Raw genomic sequence first — 19,648 nt, 5'->3', positions numbered from 1 at the left:
TAATTTGGCATTTTGCTGAAATTGATAAATATGGATAAATCAGAAGGATACTCACTATTTTTATTTTGTAAATGTATTTATTTATTTTTACAAACAGGCCAAGTCCTATGAATATTATTTTAATATGGGGAAGTATAGGTTCAAAGTATAGTTTCAGATTGACTGATAGTAATATGGCAAATTACATATCAGATGTTTTATTAATATTATTAGTTAATATTAATACTCATTAATATAAGCATGCAGACTGTTAAACATAGAAGAGTGTGAAATAAGAGTAGTAACTCACATCTGGATGTGGAATGGCATACTGTCCCTGAATTGTGTAGGCCTGTATAGAAAAACACAAAGTTTACATCAGAATTGTAAATGTGATAAACAATCACACTTATAAATCTACCAACAGTGTATTTGTCCATTTACATTGAACTCTTGTTAAGAATGATTCTATAGGAGTCACATAACCTGCTTGTTGATATTAGGAGGCTTTTTATTTTGGATGATATACTCCAGAACATTGAAATTGCCCCATTCCAAAGGAGGTGGATCATTGAAATTGGCAACAATTTCAATGTCCCAACGTGTATTTTCAGTTTACTCCAAAAATGTAATTTCTGAAAGAAAAAAGAAAACCAAAGAGAAACAAAATAACATTTTTAAAAAATGTGTTAAAATGAGGTTTTAAAACATTATTTCTGACTAATTTTGTAACGTTTTTGTGTGGATTTTGCTTTCAAGTTGTTGTTTCCCATATTTAATTATTCACGTGATAATATTACACAACATTAAAACGCAGAATTCAATCTCAGCTATTATAATAAGGTGCCAAGATAATCCAGTGTTAAACAGTCAAAATATATATGTATGTCAATAAGTTCACCATATGGCTCCAGGTTCACTGGCACAGTTCAGGTTTTGAAACTCACATTGTAATGCATTCTGGCACTTGCAGTCCTGCATCTCCTGAAGAAAAGAGACATGCAAAAGGAACCAGCATGCATTAGGAATGCGTGTCCCGCTGAACCTGGAGTTACTACACGAGCTAGCTATGATTTTTACAACAGCTCATATGTCCTTTTTGTGATGTCTAACGCTTTTCTCATTTAAGACAACTTTTTAGATGTTTTTGAGAACAACAGGAGTGGAGCTTCTTGCATTTTCTTACAGAATTCTCACTTTAACATCATGTTTTCCTTTTTGACCACACCCACATTCAATAGGACCATATTTACTTCCAATTCTGTGTGTGGTCCAGTGGTTAAAGGGCTTGTAACCAGGAGGTCCCTGGTTCAAATCCCACCTCAGCCACTGACTCATTGTGTGACCCTGAGCAAGTCACTTAACCTCCTTGTGCTCCATCTTTCGGGTGAGACGTAGTTGTAAATGACTCTGCAGCTGATGCATAGCTCACACACCCTAGTCTCTGTAAGTCGCCTTGGATAAAGGCGTCTGCTAAATAAATAACCAAATAACCAATTCGTAAATATATTGGCAGTTTTCAATAAGCTCAAATATAGATGGCATACATTTACACCTTTATTTAAGTCCTCCATTACTTTACTGTTGTCAAGTGACATTGGAATTACAAATAAACCACCATTTCACCAGTACTTTGTTGTTTGTCATTGTCTTGAGCACTGCATCACCTCTACACCTGCACACTGCAAACCATTTTGCCATAAGGAGATATAAAAGTCCTACGTAGGAGATACTCTTAGGATGCTTCTCTAGATTACAAATAGAGCAAGATGGTGTAGTGTGAGTAAAAAAATCAAAATGAACACATACTGTAATTTGTAGATTTGATTTGATCTTTGACTTATTCTAAACAAGTCTGTACATAAAGAACCATTTTATACATAAGTTAATACTGCAAATCATGTGTAGCGTGTCTCTCATTGTATAAGAGATGTCATCTTGTGCAGTTTAGGCGAAGTTGTCTTATTATGAATCACAGTTATATAATGGTGTGTATAAATCATATATATATATATATATATATATATATATATATATATATATATATATTTAATCTAGAGGGTGTATTGAACATTTTCATAAAATTATATATATATCGCCCTGTATGGGCACAGCTAAAGTGATCTTCTGTTTGTACACATGCATTATATATCAATAATTTTGCAGATGCTGTACAGTAGTTATTATTTATCAAAGTGAAGTATGTTTATTAGTGTGGAAAAAAAGTAAACTGAATCTATAAATTGTAATGAAAAAACAGTTATGCTTCATTGAACTGTAACCAACAAGACTAGACAATGAAAATGGTGTCACGTTGTTGACCACAGGCTTTGGAACAAGAATCATATTTGTTTTCCAATAATGATATCTGGACTATTAACAGCATGAGGTAAATTGTTATTAGACTGTTTGTGTGTAATGTGAGTCCTGAGCAAAGTGATTGTAGTGCAGCACAGGCTTTCATTGAAAAGTATCCAAATAGGCCTGTGTAGTTACCATGTTTTGTGCAAATGCAATTGAGAGGTTAAATGTTTTCAAATCCTTGGGTCTCATTACTTTAAGTTAAAAGAAGAAGAGGAAATCATGCACAATAAAAATGAAAGGGATATGCTTCTTTAAAATGGGTTGGCATACAATGAGAAAGTATGCATAGAAGGCTTCAAGAGTCGCTTGTGATTCTGAAGCAACCACTAACTTCAGAACAAAGCTAAGCAAATCACTTTTCCCCTTTCAACTGCAAAGAAAAACTGCTTTTTTTTTAAAAGGGTTTAATTGACGATACTTCATCTATGTATTGATTAATTTATTTACAATTCTGATTTTCAAGAAGGTCCTAAATAACAGCACTTTTTTTTTAATTTGCTACATAGTTATATCAGTGTGCCAATTGTCTTAAACATCTCATTAGGATGATGAGTTTTAAACAGATCTTTTTTTGATCAATAGTTTATCGGTTTTCCAATGTTTTCTAACCCAATTTGAAATGCAAATTCTAATGTAGACCCACGGCTGCAATCCACTAATCTGAAGGAGAGATGATCAACAGACAACCTCCATTCCCACTGTCAAGCTAATCATCCAATTTCACGTTGCAGGTCTAAGCCATGGATGATACGAGACAAGGGCCAAGCCAGGGAAATCTCAGCTGGACTAGTACAGGTTGTTGAAGCTCAAAGAGGTGAACTTAGCTCAACCGGTTTTCCTCCCCAACCCACTGGAGCTCAAGAATTGGTAACTCAGCACAAGCTGGATGATGCTAGGAGTCACCCTGCACTCCAGCACGGTAGTGTCTTTACTGGATGAGCCACTGGGGATCCTATGCATATTTTCATAAAAGTAAATCGCTGGTAACCCTGCCTACTGTTTGTTTAATCTTAAAGTCTTTCATGCAAGCTTCCCCCTTTGTCTGTCCCACTCTGAAGCTTCTCTCTGTCTCTTGGGCTGTGAGCATGCAAGTGAGAAGGTGAGAAAACCTGAGTGAACTAACAGGCAGTGGCTGGTGCTGCAGTAAAAGGCTGAGGTTGGCTGCGGACGCTGCCAGCGGGTCGGCTCTTACCTGGCCACCTGAAAAAATGACGGGGGTGGAGGCGGGCTTTGGGCGGTAGGGGATGGTGGCACCTTTCGGTGGGGACTAGGAGAGGGGAACAGGGAGCGGTAGAGACAGTGTTAAAACAGGAACCTTTGGAAGAAAAGAAAGAAACAGACAAGAACAAAACCATATACAGTATGTATGACAAGGACAATTCTGGTCTGGGCAAGTCTTTTTTTATCATCTAAAGCTATACATTATGGCTGAATGTTTTAGAAAAGATGTAATAACATAACAAGACAATATTATGGTGGTAATTTAGATTAGAATGAAAAAGCAATCCCCAACTCCAGGTTTTGAATACATAAGTGCAGGGACACCATGGGCAGTCAGGATTGCCCCGATTCAAAGCAACAAGTCTGCAATGTGTTCTGGAGGGATACATGACCATTCCTCAATGATTCTCAATCTGTGTAATAAAGGTCCAGATGAAGTCATCAGCTGAAAGTTTACGTCTATGTGGCTTTTCTTAGGATTACATTTTAACTATGGCACTGCTATCCTAATAGCAGCTTTTTAAAAACCTATGAGAACTGTGCGCAACTTTTTGAACACAACAGAAAATGGCTAAAAACATGAATTATCTTTATCATAGTTGTTGTGTGTTTTGTTATGTGATACCACAGAAGCAGCAGCCCCCTTAATTTAAATTACTTCTATGGCTAGTTTTTTTGTTATAGCTTTACCTCAGAAATGTAGATTCATTGTTTGAACAGGATAACATACTGGAAGTTGACTGCCATACTCTACCTCCAACATGACCACACATATCTGTTTAACACATTGAATGATGGCGTCGGGGGTTCCAGAGATTGTCACAGCACGCTCGGTTGAATTGGGTAACATGTCCCCTGCCACCTGAACTTGGGCTCCTGTTGACTAAACAAAAAAGACAGAGAAACTGTGAAGAATATATGTCCTTTCAAAAAAACAGTTCTTAAAGTTTTATCAGTAGGGTCCAGTATGTGTTTATATAAGGCACAAATATATTCCGTATACTCATTTTACACTTTCATAGGACAGAAAAAGAAAATGGTGAAAATAAATTGACTTATTTAGGAGTTCTCCAATAACAAAATAGCCATTAAATCACAAGGTGCATTAATACAGCAATATGCTGTACGCTTCTTTTAGTGTGTGAGACGGTGAAAGATGCTCGCCACGCAGGCTCGCCTTGGGTTCTTTTCCAGCTCTACTGACTGACGCAAACACCAAGAAATTGATTTTTAAACACGCAGTAGCGCACATTTTATTTTGAACACAAATAAAGGAGCGCTGACTACATAAACAGGACAGCTAAGCTGTTTAAAATGAACACACTCGGTTACAAAACAAAACAAAAAGGTTCACACAGTAACTTTTAAATGGCACACAGTCAGGCTCTTCACACAGCAGCCTCTAGCAGACTGACTGCTCTCCTTAAATATTGACAGTTGGCTCTAATTTACACTAATAAGCCAACTGCCAAAACAATAAAACAATTAACAAATAATAATACAATTAAGGCTTTTCAGCCTATCACCTTCTTGGAGGTGTAGTCCTGTGCTCCCCAGGACTACACTTTCTCACACAGACATACAGTCCTATTCACTGATTGGGTTTAATACACATTATTATATGTGGAAGACAGCCATTAACCACTAGGATGACCATTTAAAGTATCAATATTACCTACCTCTCTAATTTCCTTTATTTTGGACCCTCCTTTGCCAATCAGTGATCCGCACTGACTGGCAGGCACCACCAATCGAAGAGTCACAGGAGGTTTGCTAGTAGCAGGGCTGTTACTCATTGAGTTAATGATGTCCTAAAAAACAGTGGTAATGCATTACAACAGGTTGATTTGCCCCAAGGGGCTGCCTTTAATATGTCTGATCTGGTGCACTATTCGGTTGTCCGAACCGACAGCTGTGGAAACTGAATTTACACAAAATTTAAAAGTAACATAAACATAGACTGTCTGTCCACTTCATAAGGACCTGTACCCAATGTCAGGTAATCCCAATGTTTGCTCTGATCACACTATTGACGTGGTGTGGTGTCTCACAAGGTGCTGGGGTGTCTCAAGGGATGTTAATCAATTTAGTCATGAATATTTCAGATTTGACATGTTTTCCCTCAGTCCATCACTAACTCTGCAACCACAGTTGTATCTCTTGGCGACCGTTTTCCCTTCAGTTCTCCATTGCTGATACACTCTGATAATGGATGTCTTGGAGCAGCCTACCAAAATGACTGCACCATTTCACTGCATCACAGGATAGTGGACAGATTACATACAGCAGCACCCCCCCCCCCCACACACCTGCCCCCACCCCACAGGCCCCCCCCATCCCCCCACCCCATCCCACCAAACCTGCCACCCAACCCCCATCCCACCTGCCCCCCACGCACCCACCCCACCTGCCCCCCACGCACCCACCCCACCTGCCCCCCACGCACCCACCCCACCTGCCCCCATCCCCCCACCCCATCCCACCAAACCTGCCCCCCACACCCCCACCCCACCTGCCCCATCCCCCAACCCATCCCACCAAACCTGCCCCCCACCCCGCCTGCCCCCATCCCCCCACCCCATCCCACCAAACCTGTCCCCCACGCCCCCACCCCACCTGCCCTCATCCCCCCACCCCATCCCACCAAACCTGCCCCCCACGCCCCCACCCCGCCTGCCCCCCACACCCCTACCCCACCTACACCCCACCCCCCACCCCACAACCCCCCATCACACCACCTGCCCCCCACCCACCTATCCCCCACCCACCTTTATTGCTGAAAATATAATATCCTCTAAAATACAATGCTGCAGTGATATAAACTATAGACGCACCTCTTCAAACTTGTAAGCAATCATTGCGAAGGCTTTAAATATTGCATCAGTGGGGCCAGTGATAGTGACGATTCTCTCCGGACAGTTTCCTTCAGAGATGTTGATCCGTGCTCCACTCTAAACAACAATAAACATAAATACAATGCCTTTTTAAGAAGACCCTATCTGGTAACTACAGTTTAATGATCTGTTATATAAAAAAAATCTATAAATATGTTATAAACAATGTTATAATCGCAGTTAGACAGTTATGGTAATAAACGTTGATAGCGTTGTACAAGAAAGTAACTAAGGCATTTATAAGAAACCTGATATGTACTTTATAAAGCGACAGGAAGCGAACAGAAATAAAAAAAATAAAAAAAATAATGTATATAGTATAGTATTTAATATAAATGTATGCAAGTTAAAAAGTAATTACATTACTGACTGTAACATACATATGCTTATAAAAAATATAATTAAGACGTTAAAAAACTGAGTGACCGTGAATGATGTTCATTGCCTGGAGTTATAACAAGTAAATCACATACAAAATTATACAATGTATTTTAGTGAATCTGTCTTCCATACAGGCTGGTATATTTATCCAAACCAAAAAATGTATAGTGTGTGTCGGATCTGCCCACTAATCCAAGGGAAAATAATGTCCCCAACTGTCCATCTGTTGACACTAGAGGGCATAATCTCCTACTTAACTGAATACTTGTTTATACAAACTTTTCCCTTGGAGCAGTTTGAATAAAAGGGATTTACAAGAGTTTTTACTGTAGATGTACCGTACCTGCAGGACATACTTGATTATACATTTAAAAAAGAAAAATCACATGACTTGGTGCCAGGCTGCACTGTCAGATTAACATTTTACTGTATTGTGTTTTATACCTGTTTTTATTTCTTTACAGTAAAACACAGATTTCTAGTGAGAACACTCACCTCTTCACGCATTTTCTTTACTGTTTCTCCTTTCTAGAAAGATACAAAATAAATAAAGCAAATTCAGTTTGCTTTCATTTTGAGCTGACATACTTTCAGATAACTGTAATAAAAGGTCTAGCGGAAGTGTATACCTTTTCTTAAATCATAGATGATATTCGTGAGGTTGTGGGGTTCAATAAACCCACAGTTAATTACGGAGAAATGTGACCCCACCTTGTAGGGAGTTATATAGAAGGTGTGACTGCTGCTACTACAGTTCTGAAAACAATATGAAGATTTGATGGGCAGCAGTGTGGCGTAGTGGTTAGGGCTCTGAACTCTTGACCGGAGGGTCGTGGGTTCAATCCCTGGTGGGGACACTGCTGCTGTACCCTTGAGCAAGGTACTTTACCTAGATTGCTCCAGTAAAAACCCAAATGGGTAATTGTATGTAAAAAAAAATAATAATACTGTGATATCTTGTAAGTCGCTCTGGATAAGGGCGTCAGTAAGGTTGTTTTGTAAGGTTAAATAAATATCTTCATAAGAACTACTCTCTAGATTTGTTATATTAAAGTTAATACTAGGAGGCTATGTGGCCCAGTGGTTAAAGAAAAAGGGCTTGTAACCAGGAGGTCCCCGGTTCAAATCCCACCTCAGGCACTGACTCATTGTGTGACCCTGAGCAAGTCACTTAACCTCCTTGTGCTCCATCTTTCGGGTGAGACGTAATTGTAAGTGACTCTGCAGCTGATGCATAGTTCACACACCCTAGTCTCTGTAAGTCACCTTGGATAAAGGCGTCTGCTAAATAAACTAATAATAATAATAATACAATATGAACAGCTTGTTACACGGAGCACTATACATACCTTGCCAATAATACTTCCAACTTCCTGCAATGAAAAAAGAGAACATATTTTATTCTGTCTTGTTACATAACTAACCTTCAATTGTACACATTAAATAACGCCCTCTTATTACTGCATTACCACAGTTCAGGCATAAACTAATGTGACGAGTGGGTTGCTAAGCTGGGCTTGTTTCCGCTAGAGTAGAAAGGGAGCGGTATGTGTTTGGGTGATTTAATGTCTCCAAGTCTTCCTCCAAGAAGTTCCAAAATGAATGCTCAAGAAAGGCAATATATACATCCCAGAACAACTGTGGTTTCAAAATATTTAAGCAGACCACGGCAAAAACAGTTTTTACTAGTAAAAGTCTAGCAGTTCCTTGTGTCACTTCCTGGAGAGTGAAATTGTCTCCAAATTGTCCCCACCCTTTCAATGTCTTTTTTTCCCCCCAGTCATTAACTAACCATCTGCTTCCCATGTTACCTGACACACATTACAGCCAGTGACACGGTTTCACCCAGAAAACACTGCTGAGGTGACATTACGTAGGAAGTGAAGTGCTAATGCACTCCCTGAAAGTAAGGCATGCAAACTGCAGATTTTCTTGAAAATACAGTACAGTTCCAGATATTAAGCAGGTATTTTTTAAAATGAACAATACCTGCTTGCTGTAACATGTGTTTCTTTCAAAATTGAAAATTTGAGACCTATGCAACTAATTGAAATACAAAACAGGAAAGACGTGTGGAATTATTGTGTTAGCATCAAGTATTTTAATTGTATGTCACAAAAAGCAGAGAGTGCTGCATTACTTTGCCATGCATAAGCAGCCGGATGGTGAGGGTAACATTCAGTCCGCCTTCTGAGACTTTGGATTCCATTTTGTGTGGTGTGAGATAAAGCAGGAGTATGGTCACTATACAGGAGTCCCTGGGACAAGATGAGTGTGGATGGTAGAGCAGCCAACCAGAAAGTCACCTGGCAAGGGAGGAGAGGAGAGAGTAAGAACTGTAAAAACTGTAACAAACCTATAGGAGGTTGACTGTTTGGTGTGACAACAATGCTTTAAAATATATATTTCCTCTAAACAGTCAGAATAATTTGACAGTGCAGGTTATACTCACCTTTAAAAGCTTTCAAATTGTACAGTGCAATGCTTCTTTTTGAGTTTCTTCCTAAACCAAGGATGCAATCTGATGTACTTTAAATTAAATTTCAATGGATATTTTCCCTTCTAAGGTTTCAAGTTAAGGTGTCTGTCATGTACTTGTATTAAGGCACTACCGTAGGGTTTCTGGTTCAATGGCCTTTAATTCAAGTAGGCATCACAGATGTTGTCTCCCACATATGATTTATAAATGAAACCCCAACATTGAATTGAATGGATACGAGGATTGAAGAGGATACATTTAAAAGCTTCAGATTACCAAAGGAGCATTGCATAGTACAGCCACTAGATGGGACTGTAATCACAGAGATGCATTAAGAAGTATGGTTGAACTGGGAATACATTTTAAATGAAACCCTATAGCTTTTACAAGACAAAGTAACTGAAAGCACTGATATGCTGTATTACACAATAACCACAGACCACTGAATGTGGAAAATATGCTGCTAATATATTAAATTATATAAAATTAAATCCTCAGTTATACTGCATTATTTAACAAACATTGAGGTATCTTGCATCAAATAACTTTTTTTTTATTGCTCTCATTTTGGAATCTAGCTTGCATTCACTCAAATCCCAGAATGACCGGGTGAATCGCACTGTTCTAAATGTGTTGCTATGCAGATACAGAGCTTAATCTAAGGAAAGGAATTCTCCAATAGCAGCTGTTAAATATACAGTAGGTTTAAACACTTTATTTTGCAAACATGTACTTGTTATATAAACAGAATGCTCCATGAACATTCATAGTGCTGTGGTGAATTCCCTCATGACGAGAGCTGGAAACAACATTTGTGGAATGTAAAAAGTGTGACATGTAGACAGGCAGACTACAAATACTCCCATATTCTGATAACCAGTGCTAAATAGGGCAGCAGTGTGGAGTAGTGGTTAGGGCTCTGGACTCTTGACCGGAGGGTTGTGGGTTCAATCCCCAGTGGGGGACACTGCTGTTGTACCCTTGAGCAAGGTACTTTACCTAGATTGCTCCAGTAAAAACCCAACTGTATAAATGGGTAATTGTATGTAAAAATAATGTGATATCTGTATAATGTGAAATAATGTATAATGTGATATGTTGTAACAATTGTAAGTCGCCCTGGATAAGGGCGTCTGCTAAGAAATAAATAATAATAATAATAAATATCTTGGCACCGGATAAGCAGTTCTATAGATGCAGATTGTAGGAAGGACAGAAGGAAGTCTCCATATACCCCTAGAATATGATACTAAATAGCTAAAGACTGTTCTTAGACAATTTCATTAGAATTGGAAAATAGCCTATATTTACTAGTTATTTATTCTGATACTATCAATAATCAAGTAAGTTTCATCATGATTTGATAAGTGATTCTCTAACTAAAAGGGTAGGAGTGAGAGACAGATGGAAATGCAGACAGGCAACCTCATACTCCCCCAGATTATGATGGTCAACTTGAAAAGGATCCTTGGCAAGTTTAGTCACAATTGGACGAGCCTTTCTCTAAATATATGCAGAGCTCTAGTCTGAATGTACTGTATTTTCACCCACCTCCACTACTTTATATTCCAGTCCCTAGGGATATGCAAATTGTGTGATTAATGTTTGTGTGATTAATTTTCTGATTATACTAATTCATTCGTCTATTATTTCCTGAAGCATTAGACTATCTTAATACTATCAGGCGGAGATGGGCAGAGATTTGCATTCTCTGACCCGAACATCCCATTGAGTCCTGGGCCTTGCTTACAGTTCTGCCAGATTGTGTGCTGGTTTTATGGTGTGGACATTTGTTAACTATTGCACATGTGTCTTTTTAATACATTACAATAAAGTTTGACTAGTTTGTCATCTTGCTGTTTTGCTGCAAAGTTGCTTTGTCCAGAATACTATAGCATTAGTACAACATTCTGTACAAGAAAGAATTAAAATGTTCAACTCTGAAGGTATTTACTGGAAAATGTTTTCGGTATAACAAAATGCCCTCTGGGAAGGGGTAAACAAACTGCAGTCAGCAAGGCCCGCTTTCTGATAAATTGCAGTGCACAGATGGCTACACACCAGAAGAATGTACTAAACAGACACAAAGCATTATTACAGTTTAGTGTCAAACTGAATGTGGGGGTGGAACCCGAATGCAGTGATAACATGCAGCTTACCCTAAACCTAAGATCGAGAGAGGAACAAGATCACAAAGGGGATAAAATCTGCTGCCAGCTGCTTCCAAATCTCCCTGGGGAGTAGAGATTGTACAAAACCCTTAATCCACAGTTAGAGCCATGCTTGTGTATAGAACCAGTGGCCATGAATAAATACACTAATACTTTTAAACCCTACAGTGCTGTACATGTTTTGAAAGTTTACATTTGTGAAGAATTCAATTCCAACCTACCACCTGCTGTGAGTATAATGGTATGCGCTGTACAGAGCACTGTTGTAATCTCTGTTTAAAGCCACTTTCCAAGAAGCAGTATTGAATCTTTTAATAAGGACAGACTGACTGGGACCACAAGAATGAACAGTTGTTCTACAACAAGTGTTGAAAGAATAAATGTTTTGTATTCAACTTTTTTGGATCTCATTTTGGAATCTACCTTGCATTCTTTTAAAGTCACTGTTCCAAACTACACTGCATTGCTAAGCCAGTGCTGTAACTAAGGGCAGTATTTCTCAAAATCCAGCTGTTTAATTTTGGTTTAAACATACATACATGCTTTGTACTTGTTACCTGTATATAAAAACAGAATACTCCATGAACTTTATCAGTGCTGTGATTATTTTACTCAAGAGTATGGCAATTACAACTATAGTACCCCATGAACGTTTATGGTGTGTCTTGTATTTGTGATTTTGAAGAGCAGGCTCTGTTGCACTTTGGATATTGGACACCCCTTGGATTTATTCAAATGAAGGATTTCTTTAGCCATTCTGTTTCAGATTAATAGCTCCACTGTAGCAGTCTGAGTGCATAAGAAGACTTGGAAGATCTTGTTCTTAAAGTTAAACTCCCTTAGAAATTATTTACTGTCGGTCCCTTTTTGTAAATTTTGTTAAAAGCTTGATCTGCAACTATTTACCTTTTCAGTCCTGTTGTGTGATATATATTCTGTGGATGAAGTATTTTTGGGAAGAAACAAAACCTGTTTATTCCATGTTCCCGGCCTTGCGTGCCTCTTTATTTTTATTAAGCCTCCGAACAAACTTTAGGAATTACAAAAGAGCAGTGAAAAGGTAAACAAGAGGGATCCACTACCACATATTTTCAAAAATGATGCTTTGAAAAACAATTTTCTGAAACTTTGAGACATTTCAACAGAATAATATAAAATTAAGTCTAAGTCTTACTAAACAAGATAGAAATGTTCACTGAAGAGTATCTGATCTACTGTATATCTTCTCAAGGCAAGCTGCTTTTTATTGTTTGAAGATACATGCTAAACTATATTACTGTATACAGGTCAGTATCACGCATATATTTTTACAGTCAAATTGTCCAAAAAAGTGTTACGTCAAGGTAAGCTCGAACCCACTGCCCAGATCATTGTCAATGTGCTGGTATGCCAACACGTTTAAATCACTGTGGGAGAAGTGGGTTTCTAACTTCTTAATTATCCTAAAGAAGGTCCTCAGCAAGTGTTATCACTGTTGGATTAGCAGTTCTCTAGATGTATATGCAAAACTGTAAAGTGTGTCCTACGCACGTATGTATGTATGTACACCTGCCTGCACTATACCCCCCACAAGCATATGCCAGGGGAGAATACTACTACTACTATTACTAATAATAATAATAATAATAATTAGGGGTGTGTATATACTCATTTTCGGAGTAATTCTATTTAGGAAATATTTGTCGGCACTTGACAGGCATTAAATAAATCCAGAAAAGCTGATCTTCCATCACATTTACAATTCAGCACCAATCCATGGCAATTAGCTTCCGCATTGAGCATTTTAAAAGCTGATTGGAAGCAAAGTTTCCTCTCATCCTGGGCTCTGACATTTTTACTGCCCTACCAAGGTCATAAACTCACAGGAAAATCTCTGACTTTGCAACTGTCAACATGGCGCAACATTGAATTAACCAAATTATTTATCAAAATGGTCAAATACTGAGGGAGCTCTGTATTACTCTCAATAACTTGTGCTAAAGAATGTCATTACCTATATATATATATATATATATATATATATATATATATATATATATATATATATATATATATATATATAGTCAGATTCAATAGTGATTTTTATTTTTTGTTTTGTTTTGTTTTAAAGAAATGAAATAAGGACTCCATTTCTTTTCTTTTTTTTTTAATTACACCAATGCTGTCTAAGCAGTGCTTAAGACTTGAGAAGCCCCTCTCATGTTAATGTTTCCATCTGATTTCAAAAGTGGGTCAAGCCTTCAGTCAAACCGCTCCTGGCTTCTCCATCTATGGTTGCTATTGAATTAATCACGCTTCATGCTCGGCCGAGCGGCATTTCCGAAATGGTCTTTTTCCTTCTAGTATTTTACCCAGATATTTCTTGCATTTTACATAGAATTCACAGAGAATCACTGCTCTTTTAAAACTCTTTGATTTAAATAAAATTGAGCCTCTTTTATTTTTATACATACGAGAGTTAGTTCCAGGACTGGAAAATGTCTGGAGTGATTTCTTTGCTACTAAAATGCTGTGGCCACATAGTTGAACATGGACACAAGTGGGTTAAAAGGAGAAGCTATATGAGACTATGCTAAAATATTCCAAAATTTGAACCCACTATTTTTATTAATTATCAAGGAGCTTATATAAGGTTTGCTAACTTACACACTGAAATTCACAACAGCCTAAACTGCAAGAAGACAGTAAGCATGCATACACTAAAAAAAAAATACATACTTAGTGTCAAACTGAACATGATTGTGGGAAACTGTAGCTGCTGTAGCCATTTCCAGAACCTTCTTGGCACAGGATAAGACTTCATTCACACAAATTAGGCTAACCCATTTGAGAAATGATCATAAAAAAAGGTTATTCCACCAGGCTCCCAGGGGCCAACGCTATGAAATGATTTTCTACAGGAGCCATGTGCAAGCATTGAAATTATAATCACAGCTGTATCTATGTAGAATACTCCCACACTCTCACTCACTATCAGTCTATGTTAGGAGACTTGTAAAGTGCACCCTGTAAACAAACAAATGAACTACAACTCTCTATTGTCACTTTCTAGTCTATTTAACTTAAAAACTAAAGATTATTTTATTAATCTGTCTTTTGTACAGATTTGTTAAGTACAGCAATACAAATTGCATTAAATGTCCAAATTATTTACTCACGATGAAGCAGGCAGCTTGAATACATGAATTAGCCAAGGTCAGCAAACCTTTTTTTTGTTCCCATGTGTTTTCACTGCCACTCAGAGGCTCCGAGTCCACTTCTCTAAGAATGTTTTGAAATGGAAGGTTCCCTTGGTTTCCCAGTATGGCGCTCCCGATAGTAAAGGGCCAGGGTATTTGTGTTTTGTCTTATAATGAGAATGCAAGTGGTAATGTATAACAGATGGGAGCCATGACAGTACTGGGGTCTATTTAATTGATATAAATAGATCTAAACACCACCAATGTTTATTTCATTCAAATAAGGCCAAGGTTATGAAAATCCGGGTCATGAAAATCTAATTTTATTGGCGATATAAGTGCCGTCTCTACTGCAATAATGTCATTACCATTGTAAACGCTATCACACAGTAATAAAAGTAAAACCATTTTTACTGATAGTAGTTTCTTCAGTTCCACAGTTTTTCTCCACCAAGATCTCTACAGCAGATGTTGTCAAACTACAGTGCCAGCCCTGCAAGTGTTGTCTTAAGCTAACCAGACTCCTGGCAATACGTCACTTGCTGTGGAATCTCTAGTGAAGATCGACAACTTTATATAGCCAGGTCTGAGTAGTCCTTTAAAACAGAATAGGACCCAGTACTCTTATAATAAGAGCTTTTGGAAATTCACAGGGAGTTTAAATGAGATCTGCAAGACGACATTCGCGTGGCAGTTTCTGAAGGACCCCTAAACCGATTGCTGAGTAACATGGCTGTCAGTACAAAAAGCTTTAAGGAGCCAGTTAGAAATCCATAATAGAACTGTCAACAGCGGAAATGTATATTTAGAATACAGTAATTATTAAAGAAAATTAACAGGAAAATATACATATGGTATGAAAAGAACTCTCCATGAGTGCTCAAGGAGTATTCTTCTTTTTTTAAAAAATATAAAAATCGTAGCTTAATACCCTTTCAGAGCACCATGGCAGAACCTCCTATACAGTGCTGCTACAGTCCGATCGTAGCAGTTCGCATCTCTGTTACATTTTAAAGAAATGAATCTTGTAATAATGTTATCATTATGAAGCATCTTAAGTTGGCAATATGGTTCTTTCAGTTCCATTTCCATTTTTTTTTTATATAGATTTGGTAGCCTTCAAATTCAGGTTCACAGCTCTCGCTGAACCCCGGAAACCAAAGAGAGTGTTTTTTTTTTTAATGTTAATTTTGGTATCGGGGAAGTGCATCTCAAAACAAAGCACTATTCAAAATGACACTAAGAAATAAAGTTTACAAAAATCTTTTATTCTCCTTACCCTTTATCAATATAGTTTAGTCTCCCAATCATAACAAAATCTCAGCAACAAAAATGGTGAATTGTATGTGTAATTTAATATTTGATTTGGGTAAGTGAAACAATTATGAAAAATATAAGTCTTGTAGGATATTACACTGGTACACTGGTAATGAACCTGGAGGTTTTAAATTAAAGTGCCCTACAGGGGACTTCCTTTACTAGCAAGAGAACTGCCCTGGAAGATGGAAGCATTCAAGTACTTAGCCTATGTAAAATATGTCTATAGCCACTGTTAGGAAGTAACATACATGTAACACGTTACTGTAATCTGATTACATTTTTCAGTAACTTCTAACTGTATTGGTTCTTTTTTTAGACAGGTAACGAAATGTGAAAAATGTACTTACTTTTAGTTACATTTCGAGTGGGTTCAATAATTGCAGCCTGACCAAACCTAAAAAAGAAACCTGTAAAATGTAAACTGTACCTGAGAAGTAACAATTTGTAACTAACTGTAACTATTTTTTTTTAAAGTAATAAGTTACTGTAACTTGTAACCGTAATAGATTACTTTTTAAAAAATAACACTGTCTGTAACTAAAACAGAAGAGCAGCTACTGAACGTAAAGTCAAAATGCCACACACAGTATTTGAGCCATTACAATGTAAATACTTCAAACTTAATAAAAAGATAACGGGACAGTAACAAACTAATTTGATAATATTTATTGTGAAGCTACATACAGCTGGTTTCACAAACCCTAATTAGCACTTAACTGCCTGATGTTACCTTAGGGAAGGTAGTCCAAGATTAGTGCTAATGATGATGTGTGAAACCAACCTTTACTCTCGAAAATAACCCAATATCAGTGATAGTAGAGGTGTGTGAAACCAACCTTTACTTTTGAAAATAATTGAAGATTAGTGCTTAATGGGGGTCGGTGAAAGTAGTAACAAACACAATGCAGTAGTTCTACAGTAAGGCTGCACATGGGCAGCTACAATGGTATGACCCGCTTAGAACACAATGATATGGCTGATACCATTGCAGCTAACCTTTTGCTAATATTGGCTTCATTTCAGAACCCTTGCGCTATGGTAACCCTTGCTTTGGTACCACTGCATTGCCACTGAGGACTATTTGACAGTGGTTTCGTTTCGCAATATCACAAACAGTGGTGTACTTTTGTTGTCAGATTTTACCAGGCAGTCTTTTCTCTTTTGCTTTCTGAGGCAGCGGCGAAGCCTGGTTTAAAAATGCCCCAACCCAACCTGCCTATCTTACATAATGCTTTTTTTTAGTTTGAAATGTAAGTGATTTGGGCAGAGTGGTTGGGATGAGGAAGAGCTTTGATTTATTGTATTAAACAGATCACTAGTCCCGTCACTGAATCAAGTGGCCGGGGATAACAAGACGTGACATTGTTTATTAGAGACTCTGTGGCTCTGACAAGGTTTATGGACAAATGATATCCTCAGGGCATGTGCCTTTTCCCCTTGACGATCTATGCACTACAACAGGCCCCAACCAAAACAAGGCAGCATTAAGTGTATCCAACTCTGGGGTAAAATACACAGTAATTCATCAATAACAGTATAAAAAACACTCAATAGTGGTATATTTAGAAACATGAAAAGAAACAGTGACAAACATTTTAAATAAGTCTTTCTCATTGAAGACAGTGAGAGAGGCTTTTATTCAAAATGTTTGTCACTGAATTGAATATATTTCTTTTTGTCACTTAAAATATACACACTAAATTAATTCAGCTGAAACAAGTCAATTTTTAAGAAGGTGTCGGCAATTTCCATTTCATTGTACTGGGCTATAGGATTAACATTTCAGTCAGAAAACTCTTTTTGCGTAAGACTGTCTGGTAATATATATATATATATATATTCATATTCCTTGATGTCTATTGTTTACAACAATATTTCACGGCCTTCCCTTCTGTGCAAGTGTACCCCCCCCCCCCCCCCCCCCCCGAAATGTGCCTGTCGTTACATCGCTCTGCTCCTTCTGCTGCCTGTGACAGTAATAGGTTAAATAATTGTATTCAGAAGCACTGAGCTTATAACGTAATGACCTTCTTAAAGATTAACAGCCTTTCTTAATCTTACAGTTTTCCCTGAATTCAATCACCGGTATGAAATTGTACAATTGTACAATTGTAAGTTGCCCTGGATAAGGGCGTCTGCTAAGAAATAAATAAATAAATAAATAAATAAATAAATAAATAATAATGAAATGTTCCCTATTTAAAATACTAGTGTCTCAGTATCTGTTTGCAGTAAAATCTGAAACAGTGACTAAGACAGACAAGTGACTGAGCCAATGAGAAACTTGACCGAGAGAGAGATACAATTCATTACCTTTTTGTTTTTCTTGTCCACCCGTTGTAACATGTGTATTGTTTTAATGCTGTCATCTATATACATCTTGTTTCAAGGTTATGAATTTCTAGGAAGCTGTCCACCATTATTATTTGTCTGTATGTCACAGTTACATATCTATCTATCTATCTATCTATCTATCTATCTATCTATCTATCTATCTATCTATCTATATATGAAGCATCAGCATACCTTTATTACAAGCTATTGAGAATATCAAAAGTTTGTCTCAATGTCATGTATAACTTACATATTTACATGTGCAACTTTTTCATGTCACTGATGTTGGATATACAGTCGTGCCTGGAGGGTGAATGCCTCAGACATGCTTGTTATATTCTCTGGCCTTGTCGGGGAAATACTGCATTCCGTACAGTTTAGGAATGGTGCTGGCCAAAATAAATGAATAAATAAGTCATCTTTCATCACAAATGTTTACATAAAACATGCATTTGGATCAATTGTAAAAGTTTACAGTTTAGCAATGAGCATTTCTTTGTAAAAGTTTTAAATGGGGAGCTGATTTTTTCAAAGTTATTCAAGGTAAAACGCTGCACGAAACAAAGAAACCGAACAGCATTATGCTTAAAGTGGATGCACTAAAATTACTATTATGTCACTTCAAAAAATTACTGCATACAGTTATACTGGGGAAAGTCCGCAGCAAGTCATAATTGAGAAGAAGACGAAAAATACTTTTTTAATCACTAACATACAGTATATGACACTGGCACACACAAGCAAGTTACTTTCTGATTAACTAAGCCTTTATAAGACTGAAAAACAGGAATCTGTGCCTATAAAAAGAGATTTTAAAATAGAAAATAACAGAAATTAATCTGACTCGATCCTTAATCGTCCAACCTTTCCTAATCCTCTTGACTAGAGATTCATTATTACATTTTAATATTGCCTAGACAGAAGCGACAGCAGTAAACCTAATCTGAGATGTTGGTATATTTTACAGTTCTAAAATTAATGGCTGTCATATAAGCTTTATATAACCATATCCCACAGAGTAATTAAACTTAAAGTAGAAAATAACACAAAAGGAGTGTTTTACATTTCATATTGGGCCAGTGCCTTGATATTCCTTGGCTCTGTTCCAGGAATCCATACATGTGTGTGACAATGGGGTAACAGGCCATAGTGAAGTATGTAAGTAGACACAAGGCAAGTAACCTAATAACATTGTTATTATGTTTGTTTGTTTCCCTTTGTTGTGATGGAATACATTTTGTATTGTACAGTGTACTGTATGGGGGTGTGGATACAATCAGACATGAATCAATTTTAATGATGTTGTTGTTGGTATTATTATTATTA

At 37.3% G+C, this 19,648-nt stretch overlaps 1 protein-coding gene across 17 annotated transcripts in view; it reads right to left on the bottom strand.

Annotated features, from left to right (window-relative positions):
• The window catches only part of LOC117411024 (poly(rC)-binding protein 3), a 75,949-nt gene that overhangs the window by 10,751 nt on the left and 45,550 nt on the right, over positions 1 to 19,648 (bottom strand). For 8 of the 17 annotated variants that reach the window (XR_009329715.1, XM_059032082.1, XM_059032071.1 and 5 more), the window contains 8 exons: positions 8,980 to 9,145; positions 8,189 to 8,212; positions 7,335 to 7,367; positions 6,399 to 6,515; positions 5,244 to 5,375; positions 4,319 to 4,447; positions 3,467 to 3,610; positions 290 to 331 (listed from right to left, as the gene is read on the bottom strand). Coding sequence is in view for 16 of the 17 variants with exons in the window: in XM_059032082.1 (XP_058888065.1) it covers positions 290 to 331; positions 3,467 to 3,610; positions 4,319 to 4,447; positions 5,244 to 5,375; positions 6,399 to 6,515; positions 7,335 to 7,367; positions 8,189 to 8,212; positions 8,980 to 9,048 (690 nt within the window). In the remaining variant the exon portion in view is untranslated. Of the gene's footprint in view, positions 1 to 289; positions 332 to 926; positions 964 to 3,466; positions 3,611 to 4,318; positions 4,448 to 5,243; positions 5,376 to 6,398; positions 6,516 to 7,334; positions 7,368 to 8,188; positions 8,213 to 8,979; positions 9,146 to 19,648 lie in introns of all 17 variants that reach the window. The other 9 variants (XM_059032080.1, XM_059032079.1, XM_059032081.1 and 6 more) reach the window with 3 other exon arrangements.

Source organism: Acipenser ruthenus, chromosome 10, assembly GCF_902713425.1.
Source record: "Acipenser ruthenus chromosome 10, fAciRut3.2 maternal haplotype, whole genome shotgun sequence".
In the NCBI taxonomy this organism is placed as follows: Eukaryota; Metazoa; Chordata; class Actinopteri; order Acipenseriformes; family Acipenseridae; genus Acipenser; species Acipenser ruthenus.
This window is presented reverse-complemented; position numbering and strand designations above follow the sequence as displayed.